The sequence below is a fragment of the Copadichromis virginalis genome, linkage group LG7 (assembly GCF_057382275.1).
Source record: "Copadichromis virginalis isolate Kocher_CV1m ecotype Utaka linkage group LG7, C_Virginalis_male_GT1.1, whole genome shotgun sequence".
Lineage (NCBI taxonomy): Eukaryota > Metazoa > Chordata > Actinopteri > Cichliformes > Cichlidae > Copadichromis > Copadichromis virginalis.
In genome coordinates this window covers 15,394,066-15,414,674 of record NC_140624.1, presented here as the reverse complement: position 1 = coordinate 15,414,674, position 20,609 = coordinate 15,394,066, and the positions used below count along the sequence as shown (strand labels likewise).

The following is a 20,609-nucleotide window of genomic DNA, read 5'->3' as shown; positions in this document are numbered from 1 at the left end:
CGGCACAAGAGCTGCTGGTCGGCAGCATCGGTCCAAACGTGTCAAACAAATGCTCAAGTTTAATTAGTACTTTCTTTATTTTTTTGGTACATTACACATTTTGGATATAGGACTGGTTTACAAAAATAACATAAGAAAATAGAAAAAACAAATTTAAACTATAAGGAAACAGTAAACTCCTTCACCTTTTTCTGTAAGCGTGGACATTTGACCTATTATAGCAAAACAAATGAAATACAGGAGGGAAGAAAGTGAGCATGAAAGATAAATAAAGGGGAATTACACACAAAAGGGAAAGTACTAGATGCATTAAGGCATTAACAGGCACTGGTTCAACTAGGAAGACATAATAAGTAAGGCAAAATGTAACAGTAAGGTGGTCACAGGTAAATACACCTCAAACAGAGTCTACAGCACAACCAGTCAGCTACTTAAATTCAAATACTTCAGAAACAGATATTTCTCATGTCTCTATATAACCACATAATGTGAAATGTCCTTCATATCATCTCTAATCTTCTTGTTAACATTTAAAAGAACATTGAACTCCTTACCTACAGCACGACTCCTGTTCCATTTAAAGGAACAGTTACTCGCACACACTTCAAAACACTGCTCATGAATCTGTAGTGTCATGACAAGAATTACATTTACATGTTTATATCTCGGTAGTCATGTTTCATTAAGTGCTTTGTGCAACAACAACCAAAAAACAACCAAAAAACAAAATGTGTGTCTTTCCTTCTCTACAAAGACACTGCTGAGGAAGCCAGAAGCACAAGAAGGCGGTGATGGCTGATGTGCTTTGTGTAATGGAGCAAACATAGTTCAGTAGGTGAGGCCCGGCTTTCATTAGCTCTGTGTTGGTAAACATAGGCACATTAAAAAGGGATCTCTTCACTCCCATCTCCAAGAATGGGGCGGACTGTCAACATTCAACATGCACCAGCTGCTGCTTCTGTGGCTGAAAAACTGGCCACTGCAGGACAAAATCTGTCCATCGCCACAGCGGTAACAGCAGCACAGAGTTCCGTTCATTTAAAGAAAAAAAAAACAAAGTAGCTACTTCACATGTCAGGTTTGGGCCTGCAGAAACTGTCGAGGCCAATGTGAGCATATAGCAAAAAATGTGCTTGGGCCTCCTAACTGCCAGTGGCGTGAAGAACAGGAAAGGTTTTGTTAAAGTTGTGCTGCGACCTTGATGCAGAGAAATAAACAATGCTCACAGTAAAAACAGAAACAAACAAACAATAGAGCTGAACGTGAATTTCTATTGTGTGGCTCTACAAAGCTGCACATACAGTAAAAAATATTCAAGAATAAGCAAACTCTGCCTTAAAACTACATTAGTTATCATTTGACTGACACACCAATGACAACATATGCTTTACACATTAAGGCATCGAATCTTTGGTTACTCATAGTGGCACTTAACAATAAATAGGCTTGTATTTAGAACATAAGAAAGCTCTCTGGTTGACACACAGTGTATAAGATTTTGTCTTTCCTTAAACCAAATTTGTGATCATCCTCAACACCACAATTAGAACACAGAGAGTGAGAAATCATAAATATGCGACAGACGTTTAAAGTCAAGTGTCTCAAACTTTCAGCATGCATGGAGACTTGGTCTTTCACCTGTGTGATCTTCTGCTATTGCTTGATTAGCAGAAGAGGGATGGCTGTGAGTAAAGAACAAGAGGTCTAGCACTTTAGCAAGTGTCATGGCATTGCAGCAAACTGGTGGTCAGTATCAGAAAACACAAGCAGGGAAATCTATGTCACTGTGTTCGACTGACTGACCAGCAGCTTGCTGGGCTAGAGGCACTCTGATAGCACCTCATGTTTGGATAAAGATGGGTAGATCATGGGTGTGCAGGTGCAGTCACTGTTGCTGTTCTGGCTGAGCTGGATCTTCAATTTCTCCACTTCATAGTTGTGGAGGTACTCCTGGACCAGGTAGCGCTCTCTCTTTACTCGAGCCCTCACGTCAGATGGAACATCAGGAATCATCCAGGCCACAAAGAACTTGACCATAAACACAACATGCTGCAGAGGAAGAGGACACAATCAGTGAAATAAGACCAGGTCAAGAAGAAGCTTAAAAATGTGAAGCTTAAAAGGTCATTAAGTGCTGGTGTTACCTCCATGATGATGATGAAAGCCAGCTTGGCAGCCAAAATATGCCAGAACTGCATGTTGTGTTCGTACCTCTTCTTATCGTCAGGAGGATAGCGGTAATCGCGATACCTGCAGAGCAGCAACACATCACGTATTTTGATTTCTTGCAGATTTTTAAACAAACTGTGATTCCCAATTCAAGATTATTTATTGTTATTCACAAAGGAGAATTGTCACACTAACCTCCAGCTTTATATTGTTATACTTTAACTCTCAAAAAAAAAAAGAAGCTTTTTGTGCAGCACTTTAGTTCATTTACTGATTAAAACACATTGTTTTAGCTTCTTTACCTTAAAAACCACATTCTCTTTAGGCCAACTTTGATCTGACTGGCTGCCAGAGTGCTGCACTGTAGATGACCATATAAATGATATCTGCCGTCTATGAAATTACACAGAGTCAGGAGTAGAAAAAAACCTTTCCAAGCCTGGTGTTTAGAGCAGCATAACATCGGACTTTTTGCTCACAGGAGTTACTTGTATATAAACTCAACTCAATATTTGGCCATCTTAAATGTCACTAACGTTCATTATTGTCCCACCATATATCTATATCTATATATCTATCTATAGATATAGATAGATATAAGAAAAATAAGAAAAAAAGAAGAATGAAATAATATTATGGTACAAAGAAGCAGATCACATTACGCATTTTCAAGAATTAAAGGCCCTGCATACCAGCAGGTGTCTTGTATTACTGTCTAAATACAGTCAATACTAACATATCACAGGTATATTGGTAATATTTCTGCAATGTGACTCAACTTTAATTTTAGTAAAATAATTGTAATATTTGAATATATAGATTACACAAAAGACAATAAAGCCACAGTCCTGCTCTCTCCATCTCGTAATTACACACACCTGCATGTTGTGATACTGCTGTTGAACCAGGATGGATATTCCTCAGGCCTTTCTTCTTGGGAGAACTGAGAGATGTTAAACACTGACAGGCTGTTGTTTATGTAGCCTTTCATATTCAGCTCATCGTGTGTACGGTAGGCATACATGTACACTAGCCGTGGGATCATATCAGAGGTGAAGGCCACGATGAATGCCTATAACAAGCAAAGAAATTATGTTAGTCTGTTTAGTTAAATAAACATAATGTGTCTGCCAAAACATTTTGAAGTAAGACCAGCACTCACATTTGTGACTACAGAGAGTACGGCTATCCCACCAAGGATTTCCTCCCAGGCTCCTATGCTGTGGGCCTTGGCTGCTACAGGGCGTCTGAACTGCGTCGTGAGCTTCCAGGCATCCACTCTAACCTCAATGATGTTGTTGATAAGTGCCAGCAGGGGTGCCAAGGGAAAGGAGGCAACGAACAGTGTGATGAAACCAAACTGGATCACTGAGACACAGAGAGGAATGAAAATGGGAAGAGACACAAATGAAACAGCACCATCTGCAGGATGACGTGGATCACTCCAGTCCACCAATCAATCCATACATCCACCCTATTCTTTTACTGAAGGTGAATATATATTTTGTAGAGCTCAGCTTCTTGTTGAGGTCAATACTAACACATCACTGGTATAATAGTAATATTTCTCAATAATCTGTCATTAGTAATGTGTGTAATAGTCTGACTGTGTACTGGATCTTTACCCATTTCCAGGTATTCATAGAAGAGGCCTAGTTGCCCAAAGCCCTGCAGGTCGTAGTCCTGCTCCCAGCGGCTGTACAGACTCTCCGGGTGACTTCGTGCCTTCCTGCTGCCCCACCAGTTCATCAGCCACCTATGCGACACAAGGGGGCGATAGAGTGCTATTAGGAAAAAGTAATCCCTTTCACACAGCCAAATTGGAGGTTGTATTGAACCACAAACAATGGTGGTGAGGAGAGAACTATATTTCTCGAAGTTTCATACAGATATGATTACACTGCAAGGAGCTGAGGTTGTAAATACGTTTTAATATCCTGAGCTCACTTTGGACTCTAAAATAACATTTAAGCATCATGGTAAAAACTTGTCCAGCATTATAAAATGTAACCTACAGAATTTCAAGCAAATCAGACCACTCTTATGCTGACAACACCCAGATTTATCTTCGGCTCAATAGAAACACCTCCACTCTCATGGAATCTTTATTCAAATGCCTTGACGAAGTTAAAACCCAGATGGTCTCAAATTTTCTTACCTTTAATGAGGACAAAACTGAAGTAATTGTTTTTGGACTAAGCTGTAACTTTAATGGCCCAGATTTAGATTTTTGTAACTTATTAAAACACACGTAAAAAACCTGGGGGTTTTCTTGGATAACAAACTTACATTTGAGAAACAAATTAATTCAGTTGTTCAGAGGTCCTTTTTTAAACTAAGGCTCTTATCCAAGGCGAGATCATTTTTATCCTTTAAAAACCTGGAACGAGCAATCCATGTAGTCCTCCACTGGACTGCTGTAATTCGCTATACGTTGGTGTCGTTCAGTCCAGTCTGGCATGGCTCCAATTCGTACAAAATGCTGCAGCCTGCCTTTTGACCCGTATGAACAGACCCCAACATATTACCCCGGTGCTTGCCTCTCTTCACTGGCTTACGGTGCGTTTTAGAATTAAATTTAAAATCTTACTTTTGACTTATAAAGTGCTAAATGGCCAAGCACCAGACTATTTGTCTGACCTTTTGCAGATTTATACACCCTCTACAGCCCTTCGATCAAGTGGTCATTTGCTCCTTACCTTACACAAGTCTAGAATGGTTCATAGAGGGGGATCAGGCATTTGCAGTTGTGGTGCTGAAAATGTGGAACGATCTAACCCTCCACATTAGAAAGCCCCCAACTGTTACTCTTTTTAAATCCCATCTTAAACATATTTTTTCTCGCTGGCTTTCTATCCTGTATAAGAGTTACCAATTTTTTATTCGAATTTTCTTACCTGTTTGATGATGTTAATGTTATTGTTTAATTATTACTTTTTACAGCACTTTGGTCAACTGTCTGTTGTTATTAAATGTGCTTTATAAATAAGTGAAATAAAAATAAATAGTAATGTAAAAATGTTTTTCTCTTTATTTGAATCATGTAATTAGTAACAATCTTTTTTAGGTTAAAATCACAGCACAGTTCACACATCAAATTCTGGACCAGCTCTTGAGTACTATTTAGTGGATTTATGTTGACATTACTTTGTGTACTTTGTTGAGCCAAATTGCAAACTGGTTAGGTAAGATAAAGATTAAAAAAAGTTCTTATTTGGAGAGATCACTCTAAGCATCGAGGCTACATTTACAGTGGCCCCACCACCGCAGATTACAAGGCATTTATTGTGGATGCCGATGAACTGCGTACTTGCATGTATTTGTTTGTACTTACGGAACGAGAGCTTCTTGGATGTTGCCCCACACCTGTTTACCAGTCATCACTATCACCAGCTGGGTGGTCAGCTCAATCAGACAACCACCAGGTTCACACTGAGTGCCCACAGGTCGAGGTAGAAAAGAGATGGAAAAGAGCAAACATTGACAAAAATTCAGGCCGAAGCTCAAAAACCAGTATGATTCTATATAACGTAGATATATCTAGTACCTCTTCATTCCTCAGTTTGCTGCTTCCAAACATATAGGTATAATTTCCAGGATAGCCAACAAACTTTCCCTTAAAGAAGGCCACGTAGAAGCAGGAAGAGTAATAGTTGACAAACTGGAAGAGGAACATCTTCACTGTCAGTTTGTTCTCATACTCCACGTGGGTCTTTGGAATTTCTATAAAACAGTAAACATTTGTTTTTAATACACTTCCACATTTTATCAGTCGAAAACTTTGATGATGTGAACTGACGTGTGGACATATAGACACAGAAAACCTGCTGTGGCCCCTCACCCATGTCAGTGATCTTAATAGCCACTCTCTCATACAAGAGGTTGAGGATCATGATGATAACAAAGTTGATGCAAGAGGCAGTGACAGAAGTGGCCAGCTGTGGGGTGACGTAGGGGGCAACCACGTCCAGGTTGGTGGCGGTATTGTTCTTCATGATGCTAGCAAAGGATGCGTATACCGCCAAGCGGTATGCTATGACCCCAATGATGCAGGCAATGATCAATGAGATCTTCAGGACAGAGAAAACATGAAAGCAAAATGAAAGACAACTACAACATGGCACAGGAAAATCAAAAGACAGAACTGGAGTGAGAACACCAAACGAATCATGCAGACATCTTTGCAAAGAGCGAGAGCTCGTTTTTCCACAAAGCGGGACATGTTAGTATTAAATGTCAAACTTGAAGTGTGCACACATGCCTCTTGGAAAAAGTCAGGCCATATTCTTCTCATTAGCTCAGTGACATATTACAGGGCTTTACAAACAAAAATACAACAGTAATGAGGTTTGGACCAGTATGTATAAACTTTCAATGGCTCACAGTTCAAACATTCATATAATTTTGCCAGTATTCGTAAAATCAGACCATGCACAAGTACCAAGAAACAAACAAAGTGAAACTGTAACAGCCTGAGCTCCCAACTTGTCTTTAGGGCTCATTTTATACATACTAGCCTTGGTAATAATGATGATTATAATGAACAGTTTCTTAGTAAGGACAAATGACATCAGGTTGATGCACAGATGGAAAGATGGAAACAGATAAATTGTACCAAAGATACTATGCTCACCCACAACAGGACGGTAGCTCCAGACAGGCATATGCGTGCACACTTGCTTGTTATGGGTAAGTAAGGCTCCATTTCCTAAATTATAAGCAAGCAAAGCACGGACACAGAAGTCAGTCACCCTTTGTTATATCCTGAAAAGGAGCTCTAAAAGGCCACGTTCCTTGAATTACCTGAACCCTCACTAGTGAAGCAGAGCTAGTAATTGTAATTGTATTAGCCTGAGTCCAATTCTTTCATTGAGTGATTTTCTGCTCTTAAAAACCTCCAACAGAATAATCCACCAGCAGACAATCAGTAAATGTGGTGGAGAAGGAAACCCGTGCCTCCGAGTCTTTCCAGAAATATCTGTTATCTACAAACTACATCACAACAAAGCCTTCTCCTCATCAAGCTGGCATTTCACGTTGAGTACCCCTCCCCCCCCTTACCCAGAGGATCACGCTGGCCCAGCACAGAAACAATTTTCCCATTACATCTGTAGCAGTCCTTTCAAGAACCCACTCTGATTCCTAAAGACGAGCAGGATGTGGTCATGGCAAATTATAGAACTCTCGTAAATTCTGTGTCACAGCCGCTAATAATTTAGCTAAATAACTATGTTCTCAAAGAGTTTTGATTTAAGCCATGAAAGCACCTCATAAATGAGTGCAACCAGTTTATAAACAATTAATACAAGGGGGTTTGAAATGTGTCATCAAGTCCTACCATTCAGGACACTTAGCCTGGCAAAACCTTGTGTGGCTTTATATCACAACAGGATTATACAGGATATTAGTGTTTCATGAGCACACAAACACCTGAGTGATGCGGTTCAGCTTGCGGTTGGTGCACTTGGTCTCATACTCTGGCCGAAGCTGCAGCTGTTGTTGCTCCTCCTCAAAGTCAACCAGATCCCACTCGTACTCCAGACGCGCCTGCCGCCTCTTCCAGAACTCCAGAAACAGCGTCACTGCAGAGACGTACCAACGTCACACAAACTTATTTCAAATTAATTTAATCAACTAAGAATATTGCCTGGCTTACAAAGGCATTTTGTTTAAAGTTTTGCTTACTGCTTTGACAACTCATTACATGTGGTGTAAAACTGCTCATTTTAGACCTAAAAATTCTGACTAAAAGTTTTTTGACACGTCCTTTAAATTCAGAAAAGTTAGCAGCTAGCAGCTATTTTCATTCATGAAGCCAGGGCAGTGAGCAATAAACAAGTCCAGACATTGACAAGTGGCATGTAACAGGAGACAAGTTCTTCCTCACTGAAAATACCCCACATGGTTTTAGCTGCTTGCCCAGGTAGAGCACACAGAAGGCAGGACATGATGGCATGCATGAACTCACTGTGAAGTCTCTGGACAGTTACCTGCTTTATTCTCACGTGAGCACAGCTGCACATCACCCAGCTTTGTGTTCTCACATACAACTACACTAGCTAAAAAGTTTAGGGCTGCAGTCCAAGCATGTAAATTATTTAACAGTTATTCTGAACGACTGATAATCCCACTAGGTGGAGCACTGGACTTAAAAATGCTAAAAGCAGAGAAGCGACACATTTACTCACCCCAAATCCCCATGAATATGGCAAAAAACACAGTTGCCACATTGTCAAATAGGTGTGATTGCTGAAAGAGAACATGTTGAAGAAAAAGTGAGGTAACTGAGAACTGATTTGATGACATTAAGCTGCATTCGCTCTTTAAATGTCACATATTGTGGGTAGAGATGAATCATGATAAGTACAACAATTACTCACCCACGAGGAGTTGCATGTTATGTTGAGTCTCCAGTAGGTACACTTTTGGTCGCAAAGGGGACACATGACAATATTGCCTCCGATTTCCTCACTACATATTTCTTTACTGTAGAGGAAACAAAGGATATTTTAAATGAAAGAGATGATTATATTATTAACATAAAAAAAACTAATGATGTAATTGAATCTGTCTGATGATAAAAACTCACCTCCATTCATTGTCATCGTATGTCAGGAATCCATAAACGAAACAAATTGTCCCAACTACAGCAGCGAAGAACAGCATCTCAGTGTAGAAACCCAGCCACGCAAAATAAATACCTATCTTTTCTCCATAATATTTCCTGTTGAAAGTTGAAAAACAGTAATTATTGCATTCATTCTGATGTCAGATTGGATAATGAGTATTTCTGCTTAGTGTGTATCCAAAGAAAACACCGTTTTTGAAAAAAACTCATTTTTGGGTTTGGAGACCCTTTTAACTTTGTAAACAACCAATCAAACAGAAAGCTGGTCTCATTTTATCCTCATGCTTATTTTAACCCACGTAGTGTTTCATGTTTCTGTGCAGCTTTTATGGATTTTGAATGAACAAAATTCCCAACACCTGCACTCTTTTTAAAAAGAAACAAGAGTTGTTTGGCTGTGCATTAAATTATCAATAATAGGCACATTTTTTGCTTGCTTCCTTTTTGTTTGTGTATTCCCTTCTTTACTGTGAATTAATTTTTTGAACATATTAAACCAGATATTTTAAGAAAGCAAAGACAAGTACTTTGTGTTGAGGGCTTACCTCACAAGATTGAGGGGCTGCTCCTTGAAGAAACAAAAGAATTTGGCCCAGTATTTGTAGAGACTGAATCTTTCACTTTCGCAGTTGGGATCCTTTGACTTTGTCCAGTACCTTGACTGAAGACACACAGAAGACACAGATCACTGTCATTCATTGTATGAATAGATGTTACTATTCAAAAACAATAGGCGTATATTCCACTAAAAAATGATTAAGAAATGTCTAAACTGGAGTAGAAAAAACTCACATCATGCAGAGGAAAGGCAGCAGTGTAGGTCCCATTGTTGAGCAACCTCTTGATTCCCTTCTTGTCTCTATCCCCACATTCATCCTTAAAGTATGGACAGCGTGCCAGGATATAGTAGACCTGTTCATGAAGACAGAAACAAAATAAATTGGTCTTATAAAACATAACCTTCTATGCTGGAAGGTTAGTTACTTAAATAACTCTGTTGGAAAAATGTTATTGTTGCATTTTTGAACCTAATTCAGTTCTGAATGCCAGAGTATTTTTAGAACTTCAAGGTGACAAACAAGATAAGCGTGCTTACGATCCTGTTGCGAGTAGAAGGAGGGAAGAACGTCTCTTTGTCTTCGATAAGGAAGAAGTCAGACTTGCTCTTGTTGAATGGAGCTGTGAAATAGTCTGGCTCAGGGTTCATGATGTGCCCCGGCAGACGGAAAGGCGTCGACAGCCAGTTCATGGGGATCTCGCTGTTGTCTGGGATATCGTTGACCTTGAAAGGAACCTTGATTTTCAGCACGTCTGCGTATGTGGCCAGTACTTCCCACGGAGCATGGATCTTGACAAAATAAGTCTTTCCATCCTCTGACTCCTGATAATAATGACAGTAAGTAATATTAGCACTGTGTTTGTGGTGTATAGAAATGTATATTACAGTATAATGAGTGTAAAAAAAAAAAAAAAAAAAAGGACATCGCTGAAAAGTGACAGGTTTTATATCTATAGCTCTTAGTTTGTTCACTAAATAGCATTAAGGTCTTATGACATATTGTGAGTGATCAAAAAGCAAAACAATCTGGGAATCTGCCCAAAAAAAAACAACTTTTGTTGTAGATATCATCTTTTCGTCTAAATGGTTTTCAGTGCAAGTGTGTGTTTTTAGATCACTCCGTACAAGTCCCCTCAAACTTATCCCTTTAAAGTCATTCTGCCTCTTTTGTAGCGTGTGAACTTGATTCTCATTTTCAAAAAGTGGATGAGATTACAGTGAACCAAATGTGGGGAGCAGCCGACATTTTAAGTGAAAAAACTCAGCGTGAACTTAGCACACACTGGTACACACCACACTTCAGGTGGTTTCCCTGAATGCTGTCCCTGATAGTATGTCCATAATCGCACTCTCTGGACAAACTCAAGGTTCAAAGCCCCCTGAAAGATGAGCAAATACCTGATCCTACTTTTCACTTAATATGCTGCTTTCAAGCTTGTAAGCTTTGGACATCTTGATTGAAAACAGCTGGTTATAGACAGAGACCCAGCTCTCACAGTTTATAACCGTCTACAATAAATTTGAGTGTATTTGATGCACAAGTTTATGTCTGTCCTCTGTGCATGTTTATCGTAGCCTGCACAGTGCAGTTGGTCATAATGGGACTTCCAGTGAGCCATGCTGGACGGAGTTTGGACAGGACAAAGAGATGATCTTGAACAGGAAATGGCCATATTTACATCAGGTGAAGTTATTGATTTTCATGGACGCGTGGACAGAGCTTTTTGATCACACTGTGAACAACACACAATTGGATTGTGTTTATCAGCACATTCGCCGTATAAGCAAAAGATCCCTGGAAGAATCCCTGGAGCAGACACAAATCCCCTTTGGGTTGTGCAAGGTGTACACACTCTGACAACTCATTAATGCGGAGCTACCCACTGTGGTGACCCCTTGTGAATAAGAGCGCAGGCGAAAGTAGGTAGCTTACAGTTTTATCTTCTGTCTCCAGCTCCAGGCCGACTTTCTGTAAGTTGGATTCATACACCCTCCTCCTTTCCTAAAGCAGTAGAAGAAGAAAACGGCAATACACATGGACAAAATATTACCACAAAGCCAGTGTAGGGAATATTTGCATACTATTAGAAGTAATGATAAAATATGTCCTCATCTAGATAACAAGTGAAATAACAAAAGCCGAATAATTTAAGTATGTTGAGCCAAAAGCAAAATATAAGCAGAAAACAATACATTATAAAATAATAATGAGAGAAAGCGGCTCATATGTGCAACATTAAGAGGAAAATCATGGAAACATGGTAAGTAAAAAAGACACAGGTGCTACAAAACAGCTACAAAAGTGATATATAAACCATGGTGGACAAGGAAGTATCAGTTACCAGAAAGAACAGGTAGTGAAAATAAGCTAACAGTAACATGACAAAAGCTTTCACGGTATATGACACTTAGTTATTTTCTACAAGAGGATTTCTGATACATTAAACCTATCTGAATCACTGCAGAAAAAACTGACAAAAATTGAATAAATAAATCCGCCTTGTTAGAACTGAATTTTAGAGTCACGTTTAACAATGCATGCAGATAACACACAGGAACTGGCCTCCGGTTTACCCTTCCTCATACAGTGGAAAAAATTAGTGGTTTCCTGACCAGGCAGGAGGGTTAACTGTTGACTCACCGACTGAGGCCGTAAGCAAAACTGGGAGTCAGCTGTGGAGTGTTGACACTCACATATAAAGCTAGCAGCTCAGTGTGAAACAATGAAAGCCTTTCAGCACTCAACAGGTGACAAAGCAGAGTTATTATATCTTTGAATTTTTAATTTCTTTTTATTTGTACATCATTAATTCAGTTTAGTTTCAGTTAGCCTGCACAGTGGGCCTGCTCTTTTCAATTTAGTTTTTAGTGCAGGAAATGTTTTAATATTTATGAATTTCAGTGTTAGCTTTGGTTTTACATTAAAAACATTATTGTATTTGACAGATGCAAGATATATGAAAAAGTGTTAAAAAAATAAATGTGACATCCCAGTCTCAATAACCCTATGAAGCAACACTGCCTCAGACTAGTTATGCTGACAAATTTCAACCACACGGACTAAAAAAATAAATGTAAAGATATTTCCTGCATATATTTTTTTTGTTAAGATGTTTTGCAGGTAAATATTTATTTTGATTTCAGTTTTAGTTAACTATAATAATCCTGGAGACAAAACCAATTAAATTAAATACAGTTTTATTTACACCAAAATACAACAAAAGTTGCCTCAAAGCACTTTATATTGTAAGAAGTAGGAAGGAAGTGGGAAGGAAGAACTCCCTTTTAACAGGAAGAAACCTCCAGCAGAACCTGGGTCAGAGAGAGGCTGCCATTTAACTGGACTGGCTATCGGTGAGGGAAGAGAGACAGGCCACAGACAAAAACCACAAAATAAATAAATAAAACAGGCCACTAACCATATGGACTTACTTTAAAAACAAATTATTTTTATACAAAAAAAAAAAAGACTTGAGAATGGATTTACATGTCAAAGTCACCTTATTAGAAAATACCTTGACAGGATTATTAACAGCTGACAGCAAAAGTCTTCCTAGCTTTGTCTGTTTTGTGGTATTTATGGTATGCTGTGGAGTCACAGGAACCCACAGGATATCCTGTATGAGCCACCTCGGACTGTTAAAATCTAACAGTGGAAATAACGTCAACATTTAAACTGCGCTAAGATATATTGAGTGCAATTGTATGGGACTCTTTTCAGTTGTACATACAACTGTAACAGCATTGTATACGCAAAACATGAAAAAAATAAGTTAGTCCAGTTAGTGATAACTGAAAAAAAATGTGATTGAAAATGTCTTACCTGTTTCCTTTGATCATCTTTATCGTCAATATAGGACAGAACAAAATCGATCCTGCGCACTCCATCACGGAAGAACACGGAGTCCTTACTGTATTTTTGCTTGTCAATCTAGAACGAGACAACACAAAGGAGGTGAGATTTTAAACACACATAAATAGACAGGGACTGATATTTTGCAGTCACCACAGCAGACCAGAAAGTCAAGCTTTGCATCTAGTAGCTAATGCAAAAAATGCAAAATACTGATAATTATCACTCAAAACACAAACAACATGCCAAATGGAGGGTAGCTTCTTTGATGTTTATTGTTTGTTGTCTGTTTTTAAGTCATACTGAACAAGACGATAAACCTGTTATATCATAGGGCGAAACTAAAACAGATATCGAAGATCAAAACTAGCCATACTGACTTAAGGCTCCAACATTGCTGCAATTTAATAATCTGTTTTTCTGTAATCAGCACTGACCTCCAAAGAAATTCCAAGTACGTGTATCAGCCCCACAGAGGCAGTTGCTTAGCAAGCTACAAAAACTGGACCGCAAAGGAGTGCTTAAGGAGAGGACCCATGACTGGTTGCTGCTTCAGCTGTTCAGAAAGCTAAAAATAACTATGTATAGTGTGTTTCTCTCTGCCACATTACAGCAGCAGTAGGACTACAGGCAATACACAGAACCATTAAGCAAAATAAAAACTGTAATATCCATTTCAGGCACATATTTGGCTAGTGTCTTTGCCCCGTGCCATCACGGCAACACTCTGGAGGAAGGGAGGAAAGGAAGTGCACTTTACCTTCATGGTCCACTCCCTTTACCGTTACGATGCAGCAGCAAACAGGCCAGCTGCCTGATAGAGCTAAACTGCTTTACTCCTGGGAGTAGAGTCCAGGCCAGCAAGCACTGCCTTTCTCACCCTCACTCCACTGATCCCCATCCAAACGGGAGCCAACCAGTCCACTCACCTCCCAGGACAATCCCTCACTTCTTGCTCAGTCATCCATAAAAGAAGAGGAGGGATACTGGGAGAGAAACACAGCACAGTCCTAGAGATGACATCAGCAGAGGGGTAGCATAGCTGCCGCCAGCTAGCTAATCTAATCAGAGCACAGCATCAGGAAAGGGGGGAGGTAATGTGACTGAACTGTATATCTGTCCCTCAAATTACATCATCTCAAGTTTTCTTGGTGCAAAAGTCAAACAGTTACATGAAGAAATCTTTTCTACAAAGGGTGATAAGGGGGAGATAAAGAAAACCAAAACTGGTAGCTACTGTGTAGCCTTGGGTCAACAGCCTCAGACAACTTGCACAATTCAGCTACAAAAATATACTTTAAATGCTTCAGCTCCACAGCTGTATCTACCACCCTGTCTGGCCACTGAACTACGTGTTCAACGTGTACAGCTTGTCGTTTCCAACACCGTCACAGTCTCTTATTCCAAATTATGCATACGTTCAAACTGCTGGTCTACACTGCCTCCCAGCCTGGACTGGAACGTGCTGACCAATGCAGGGTGGTACTTTCTGTAACTGGGATGTTGCTACAGAAACTCTCTAATTTACAGTAATTACAGATCAGCCATATGGAATCGGCGCATCAGCTGGGACGTGCCCCTGCTCAGAGCCACAGACTTCTATACATTTATGAACTAACCCCTAACTACTGGGCGTATCGACGTGTCCCTTTTATCTTAATGGTGAAGGGTAAATGTAGAATATGGTGTAACACAAGAAGTCTTCCAATTTCAGGGGGTAGAAAAGTAAGTGGAAATTTTCAACTTACTTTCAAGGTACTATTTTTTTTGTGGAGGGATAATTTTAACCATGAATTCTTATTTTCAGGTCACTTAATTAGTTTGGAATACACAGGAGTTGCTGAACACACTTTAGTTGATATTGAAACGTAATTGTGTTATTTTTACTTTTTATTTCTTTATTAAGTTATTTGAAACATTAAGAGGAAGTAGGAGACCAGCAGAGAATGTTACTCCTATGCTGTCCAAACCAAAGTATGTTTTAGGTTATGGTGTATATCAACTTCAGTGATGACTCATCTGACAAAGAACACGCCCCCGTCTATCCTCAGTCTGTGTTTTTAATCCACCTTCTCTAATGCACTTTGATTTTAGTACCACTCAATCTAACATCCAGGCGGTGTATTAGCTATATTGTTTAAAGTACTTTAGGTGCCCCTTTTTTCACAGGAGAATGTAGATGGTGACTGCTGTATCACTGCAATGGCTTCTCTGCTTGCAATAAAGCATCGCAATCTGCATGTTTGTTCTGAAACGTGCACTTTTGTGCAGAGCTAGATGTCCAGCTGGATCTCCAGATTTGCAGAAAATTACATCTGGTTTAGCGGCATAATACAAGTATGCACATAAACCAAACCTCTTGAAGAGTTACATGTAGTTTAAACCGTGTTGTCTGCAGTCAAACAAGATTTCTATCCCTGTAATGACTACAGAGCCAGTTTATACATGTGCTGCCTTTAAAACTCCTTGATGTGACCTTATGCTCAGCTAAGTTGTAGTCCTAGAATGTAATGTTCTTTTTTACCCTGCAGATTGGCTGCTCTGAATAAAAGGTCACACTTTTCATTAACATGGGTTGCACAGTGTTTAAACAAGGCCATATTGAAGAGGATTCAAAGGCAGAAGCCTTCAGTACAGTATATGGTTAGCCACACCACAGTGCAGTCCTGTCATGAGCAAAGGGTAGGGCCATGATTACAGCATATACAGTTCTGTACCACACACACACACACACACACACACACACACACACACACACACACACACACAAAAGAGTTAGGCAGGTGAAAATCTGCATGTGCAGCTTCTATTATGCTGTGGCACATGGTTGGGTTGTTGCTCTCTTAGTGAGGCCAACAATAATCACAGGTGAGAACAAAGCAAGAGAAAAGGCCTTTTTCACCTTTAATGAACTCTCACGATACATCAACACGCACAACAGCATGTTTCCATTTCTCGCAGCAGGCAAAACAAAACATGCCTTCAAAAAGCCAACATCAGCTCTCTACCAAGAAATGCTTATTGATTTCTCCGATGTCCAGGTTTAATAGCCTGAATGTCCAATACTGCTAGAGAAACTCGACCATGAGCATACACTCTGAGCAGCAGGTAGGAGATAATGGGTGGCTGGTAGTCACACATATAGCGTACATTTCTGCATCATAACACAAGCTTGTTTTACCATGCCATACCCTGGAACGAAACTTCAGGAATAGGGCCCGTTTTCTCGAAAACTGTGGAGGAACCGAGTGCACAGTGAGAGAAAGCCTGACAAAACGATTCAAAACAAAATTCAACAGCATACCGCTAAAACAGAAGCGGCACCCTTTTAGAGGGGAACAGGCACTTCACGCTTACATTACATCTACATACATTTACAGATTATGTCCAAAAACACTTCATACATGAAGATTCAGGCACAATCACAGTCAGTTAGATGTTTGAGGCTCAGAGATATGAGACACGACAGAGACATGAACACACAGACACAAGCAACAGCGACCTGTGCCCCCGACTGGTGTCTTACCCCAGTTAAAGCATTGATTTGCTCTATGGTCTGAGGCGCAAACTGTGGACTGTCGCTGTGGTCAGAGGGAGCCAGCGAGGCCAGGCTGTTGTTGAGAGACTCACAGCTCTCTACACGCACATCGGGCGTTAAAGCAAACTTTAATTAGAGTATGAAAGAGGAGAATACATGAGTATTAGAGTTATACCTAACTCTCTTCTGCCATTTGTATGTTGTGAAACAACAGCATGAATGGACTGAAAAGATGGAAGTAAACTCAGTACAGTTATCTCTAGTATTATACACGCAAAATAAACTGCTTTGGTGGGTAGGTAAAAAAAGAAAAAGAAGTGGATAAAGAGCAGGAAGGAAATCTTGATTAATCTTTGTAATTATACACAATATGCTTCCTGCAACCACGATTATAGGCAGGGAGCTGAATGTGAAGCTTGGACCTTCTGCTCCATAAATCTGCCTGCAAAAGGCTTTTTTTCCATAACTTTAAATAGCAGGTACTGCAAAACAAATAAAGCACCTACAATCATAAAAATGCAAAAAATAAGGTACCAATAATAACAATAAAAAATCCTACTTAGAATTGTTGTGAAAAGACTGTCAGTGATGGAGTTCTTGCTTTGTAGAATTGTCTGTGTGACTGAGGGCATGCTGTGAGTTTGGTTTTTACCTCCGATCGTCCCTGCTCCGGTGAACCTGTGCTGGATGATGCATGATGGTGATAGCCATTTACATCATCTGCAAGACAAAAAGATAAAACACAAAATTAAAAACACAGTTAGCAGTTAAGAGACGGCTCTCTTACCAGTGTAAAAGAATAATAAGAATCAACAAAAAAAAAGTTATCTCAGACAGCCAGGATAATGCAGAAACAACTGCCTGAATAATGACTTTGGCCCATGTTGTGGTCTATATGTTTACAGCATTTTGTGGTCTTGTGGGGCAAACAGGGTGACTTAACAGTGAACGACGCTACTGAGATGAATATGCACCCATTTCAGAAGTGACTGCAGGAAACATGCCCGAAACGTCTGGAAAGCCCCCCTACAAGTCTTTTTTTTTTTTTTTTTTAAATGAACGTTGGCTACACAATAAAACTGAAACTGAGTTGTACTTTACCTACTGCTCACTGCTTGGCATGTAATTACAACTTTCCAGATCATTCTGAGAAAAGAGTTACATAAACAAATGGAAAGACAGATGAAAAAGCAAGACAAACATGGAGCCCTGCTTGCACCACTACAGCTAAAAAAATATAAAGTGAAAGGTCTCGGGCTCTGTGTCTGTGTTTTAAAATAGAAAATGTTCTAATTGATAGTTTCTCTCTCTCTCCGGTTATATTTAGTCTGGGTTCAGCACAGGAAGAGTGTCTACACAGACCGTTGTCTACATTATTAAACGCCAAGTTAACAAAGTAAAACTTGGTGGTGCAAAACTGAAATTACAAACATTTATTATAAAAGACACACTTCAAAAGTGAAATACAAACTCATTTCTCAGCTTCTGAACAACAGCTTTAAAGCCTTTCAGCTTCTCACAAAGAGAGAAGATAGCAAGTGACTTTCATTTGGATAGATTTCTTTTGCAACATATGACAACGCCTCTCAAACAGCTGAGGATATTCTTTGCACAGTTGGGCGCAAGAATGTGTGCAATATTAGCCAGTTCATTCATGCCAAGAGTCGTTTCCCACTAAATATCCTCTACAGTTGAGGCTTTGTTCAAGTGTGAGCAGCTGATCAGTGGAAATGCCACAAGGCTGCTTCCCTCCCTCTTTCTCGCTCTGTTAGCCGCACAACCATCAGAATCAGAATCAGAAACTTTATTGTCATTGTCATGAGAACAACGAAATTATGAGCCCATGAGCCATAAAGGCTCATGGGGTCAAAAACTGTATACGTTGATTATTTACACGAAAGCTACTTTGCAACACAGCGCATGCTGACAATAAATGGCAAATGAACTGCAACATCGGCGACAAATATGGTCAGGCAACAACTCCCGCCAAATCAATTTTACACCAAGCCCAAGTGTCACAACAAAAAGTCAAAACTGTAAACAACTTTCATTTGACTGATCTAGCTTCTTAGAACTGGTATAGCTGAACTCAGGTGGAGGCCATATTTTAAAGCTGTTTTTCTAGACTAAATGAACAGTTTTAGACTCAACTCAAACTGCTACATTTTGCCCATAGTGAAAGTAGATGAGTTTGTTTGGTTTCCTCACACGCACAGGAAACCAGTAGTCACCTGCCATGTTGCAGAGGGGTTGGTTTCAGATGCACACATACACCTACTTTACAAAACGTAGCTCACATCTTAAGGCAATGCTGCTACAAAGCAGTAACGCATGTTCGTGTGAAACCCACAATCGTGAACAGCTCTGTGATTTTTACGTACAAACTATAAAAGACACAATCTGTACTTCTATATTGTAATAACCAAGTCATCTGTGACTACTGTGAGATATGTTTTGCTTCTGTTACAACGTTATCTCAACAAACCATAAGCACACAACACCAAACTGACAGAGGATGGCCCTGTGGTTATCACTTTCATTTCAGACTGTTTGAATGACACACTTCATTTTAATATTGTTGGTAAGGTTTTCTGCATTCAGGATGATTCACCTTTTAATCATCAACACACATTTTCTTTAAAATATATCCCTAAATGGCAAAAAATTTAAGTAAATAAAATCCGTGTCCGGCCACTGGTTTAAAATTTACATAGGCGGGGAACAGAGATGGATTTGGGGGTTGTTGCTGGTGGATAACGTGGTTGTCTGTAAGTGACACAGTATTTCCAGTAAGCAGGCCAGCTGCCAGAGCCCAGCTGCACATAAGTCACTGTGACTTCCATTAAGAGAAAGGCAGACTGTGAGCTGGCTGGAGCCTTAAAGGGGAAATAACCAGGGTGGAAACGCTTTACAACAGTGAAGCAACGGCTACATAATTAAGTTTTAATATACCCTCTGTATAACTGACGGTGAGAGTGCTAACCAAAGAACAATTGTATTTGTCAGCTGACTTAAAGGCTACTTAAAAATGCTGGAAAAACCCATTCTGGAAAGTTTCATTTATATTGTTAAAATATTAAAGGTCTCATATTATAGCTGTAGTTCAATTTTAGCAAGCTTGTGAAAGTCTGGCGTACAGACTTGAGAATACTTAGCTCACTCCAGTAACTTCTCGGCAGGCTGAAAATCTCTCAGCTACATTTTAAACGTTTTTTTACATGGCCGACCAGCGCTGGCTCTCAGCTACTTACCGCTGAAAGAGTCTGTCGGGCTCATCTCAATTAAGCTGTCTTCTCCCGTTTTCCCCGTTAATCTGTGCATTTTGAGACACTCGCGAAGCCAAGCCGTTCTAATCCGCTCTGGTCTGGACTAATATATTCCGAGCCAGGCGTGTTATGTCTCGCCCGAACCGCTCCGCTTCACAGTCGATCCCCCTTCGGGAAGCCAAACGGCTGACTCACTCGCCAGGATGCCTTCCTTCACCCACTGACCGCTCACTGGCGCATCACCACAGCCTCAAGGGAGGCCCATGAGGGAAGTGCCTCCACGCTACTAGCCAATAGTCTTCGCCCGACGGTGAACAGACACTGCACCCAAGTGTCCACGTGCTATGTACACTGAACTAATTCAAGAAGATAGTCCAGGTGACAATATTACTCTTACCGTAGATAAAACACAAAAACAAAGAAACAAACTAATGGCTGTGAAGGTTCTCAGTCATCCAGGTCATCGTAGTCAAACTAATGGTAATTTAACACATTTACATTCAGTTTTTGTGTTAATAGCCTGAATCTTTCCATTGTTCTTGGTATATAGTGTTAGATTGAATTGTATGTATTTGTTAAACGTATCTCTATGTATT

At 39.9% G+C, this 20,609-nt stretch overlaps 1 protein-coding gene across 5 annotated transcripts; it reads right to left on the bottom strand.

Annotated features, from left to right (window-relative positions):
- Positions 1-53: 53 nt before the first annotated feature.
- Positions 54-20,335, bottom strand: ano5a (anoctamin 5a). Of its 5 annotated transcripts, none has more exons than XM_085462036.1 (22): positions 19,999-20,335; positions 17,400-17,467; positions 16,736-16,873; positions 16,401-16,442; positions 13,180-13,287; positions 11,290-11,358; positions 9,894-10,178; positions 9,590-9,709; positions 9,343-9,458; positions 8,759-8,893; positions 8,550-8,655; positions 8,358-8,418; positions 7,600-7,751; positions 7,231-7,311; positions 6,011-6,239; positions 5,717-5,892; positions 5,504-5,601; positions 3,795-3,925; positions 3,332-3,537; positions 3,048-3,241; positions 2,145-2,250; positions 54-2,049 (listed from the first exon to the last, which is right to left on the bottom strand). In XM_085462036.1, the coding sequence occupies exons 1-22, from the start codon at positions 20,066-20,068 to the stop codon at positions 1,819-1,821; spliced, it is 2,922 nt and encodes a 973-aa protein (XP_085318162.1). In that variant the 5' UTR covers positions 20,069-20,335; the 3' UTR covers positions 54-1,818. The 5 variants fall into 5 exon arrangements, with proteins under 5 accessions (XP_085318162.1, XP_085318163.1, XP_085318164.1 ...); XM_085462037.1 differs by lacking the exon at positions 7,231-7,311 and adding an exon at positions 6,803-6,877 and having other exon boundaries at positions 19,999-20,334; XM_085462038.1 differs by lacking the exons at positions 16,401-16,442; positions 16,736-16,873 and having other exon boundaries at positions 19,999-20,333.
- Positions 20,336-20,609: the final 274 nt, after the last annotated feature.

Coding starts and splice junctions, on each gene's coding strand:
- ano5a (XM_085462036.1), bottom strand. CDS start 20,068: ATGCACAGATTAACGGGGAAAACGGGAGAAGACAGCTTAATTGAGATG. Junction 8,656..8,758: donor TACGATGACAATGAATGGAG/GTGAGTTTTTAT, acceptor TTTCCTCTACAG/TAAAGAAATATGTAGTGAGG. Junction 8,419..8,549: donor TAACATGCAACTCCTCGTGG/GTGAGTAATTGT, acceptor GTTCTCTTTCAG/CAATCACACCTATTTGACAA.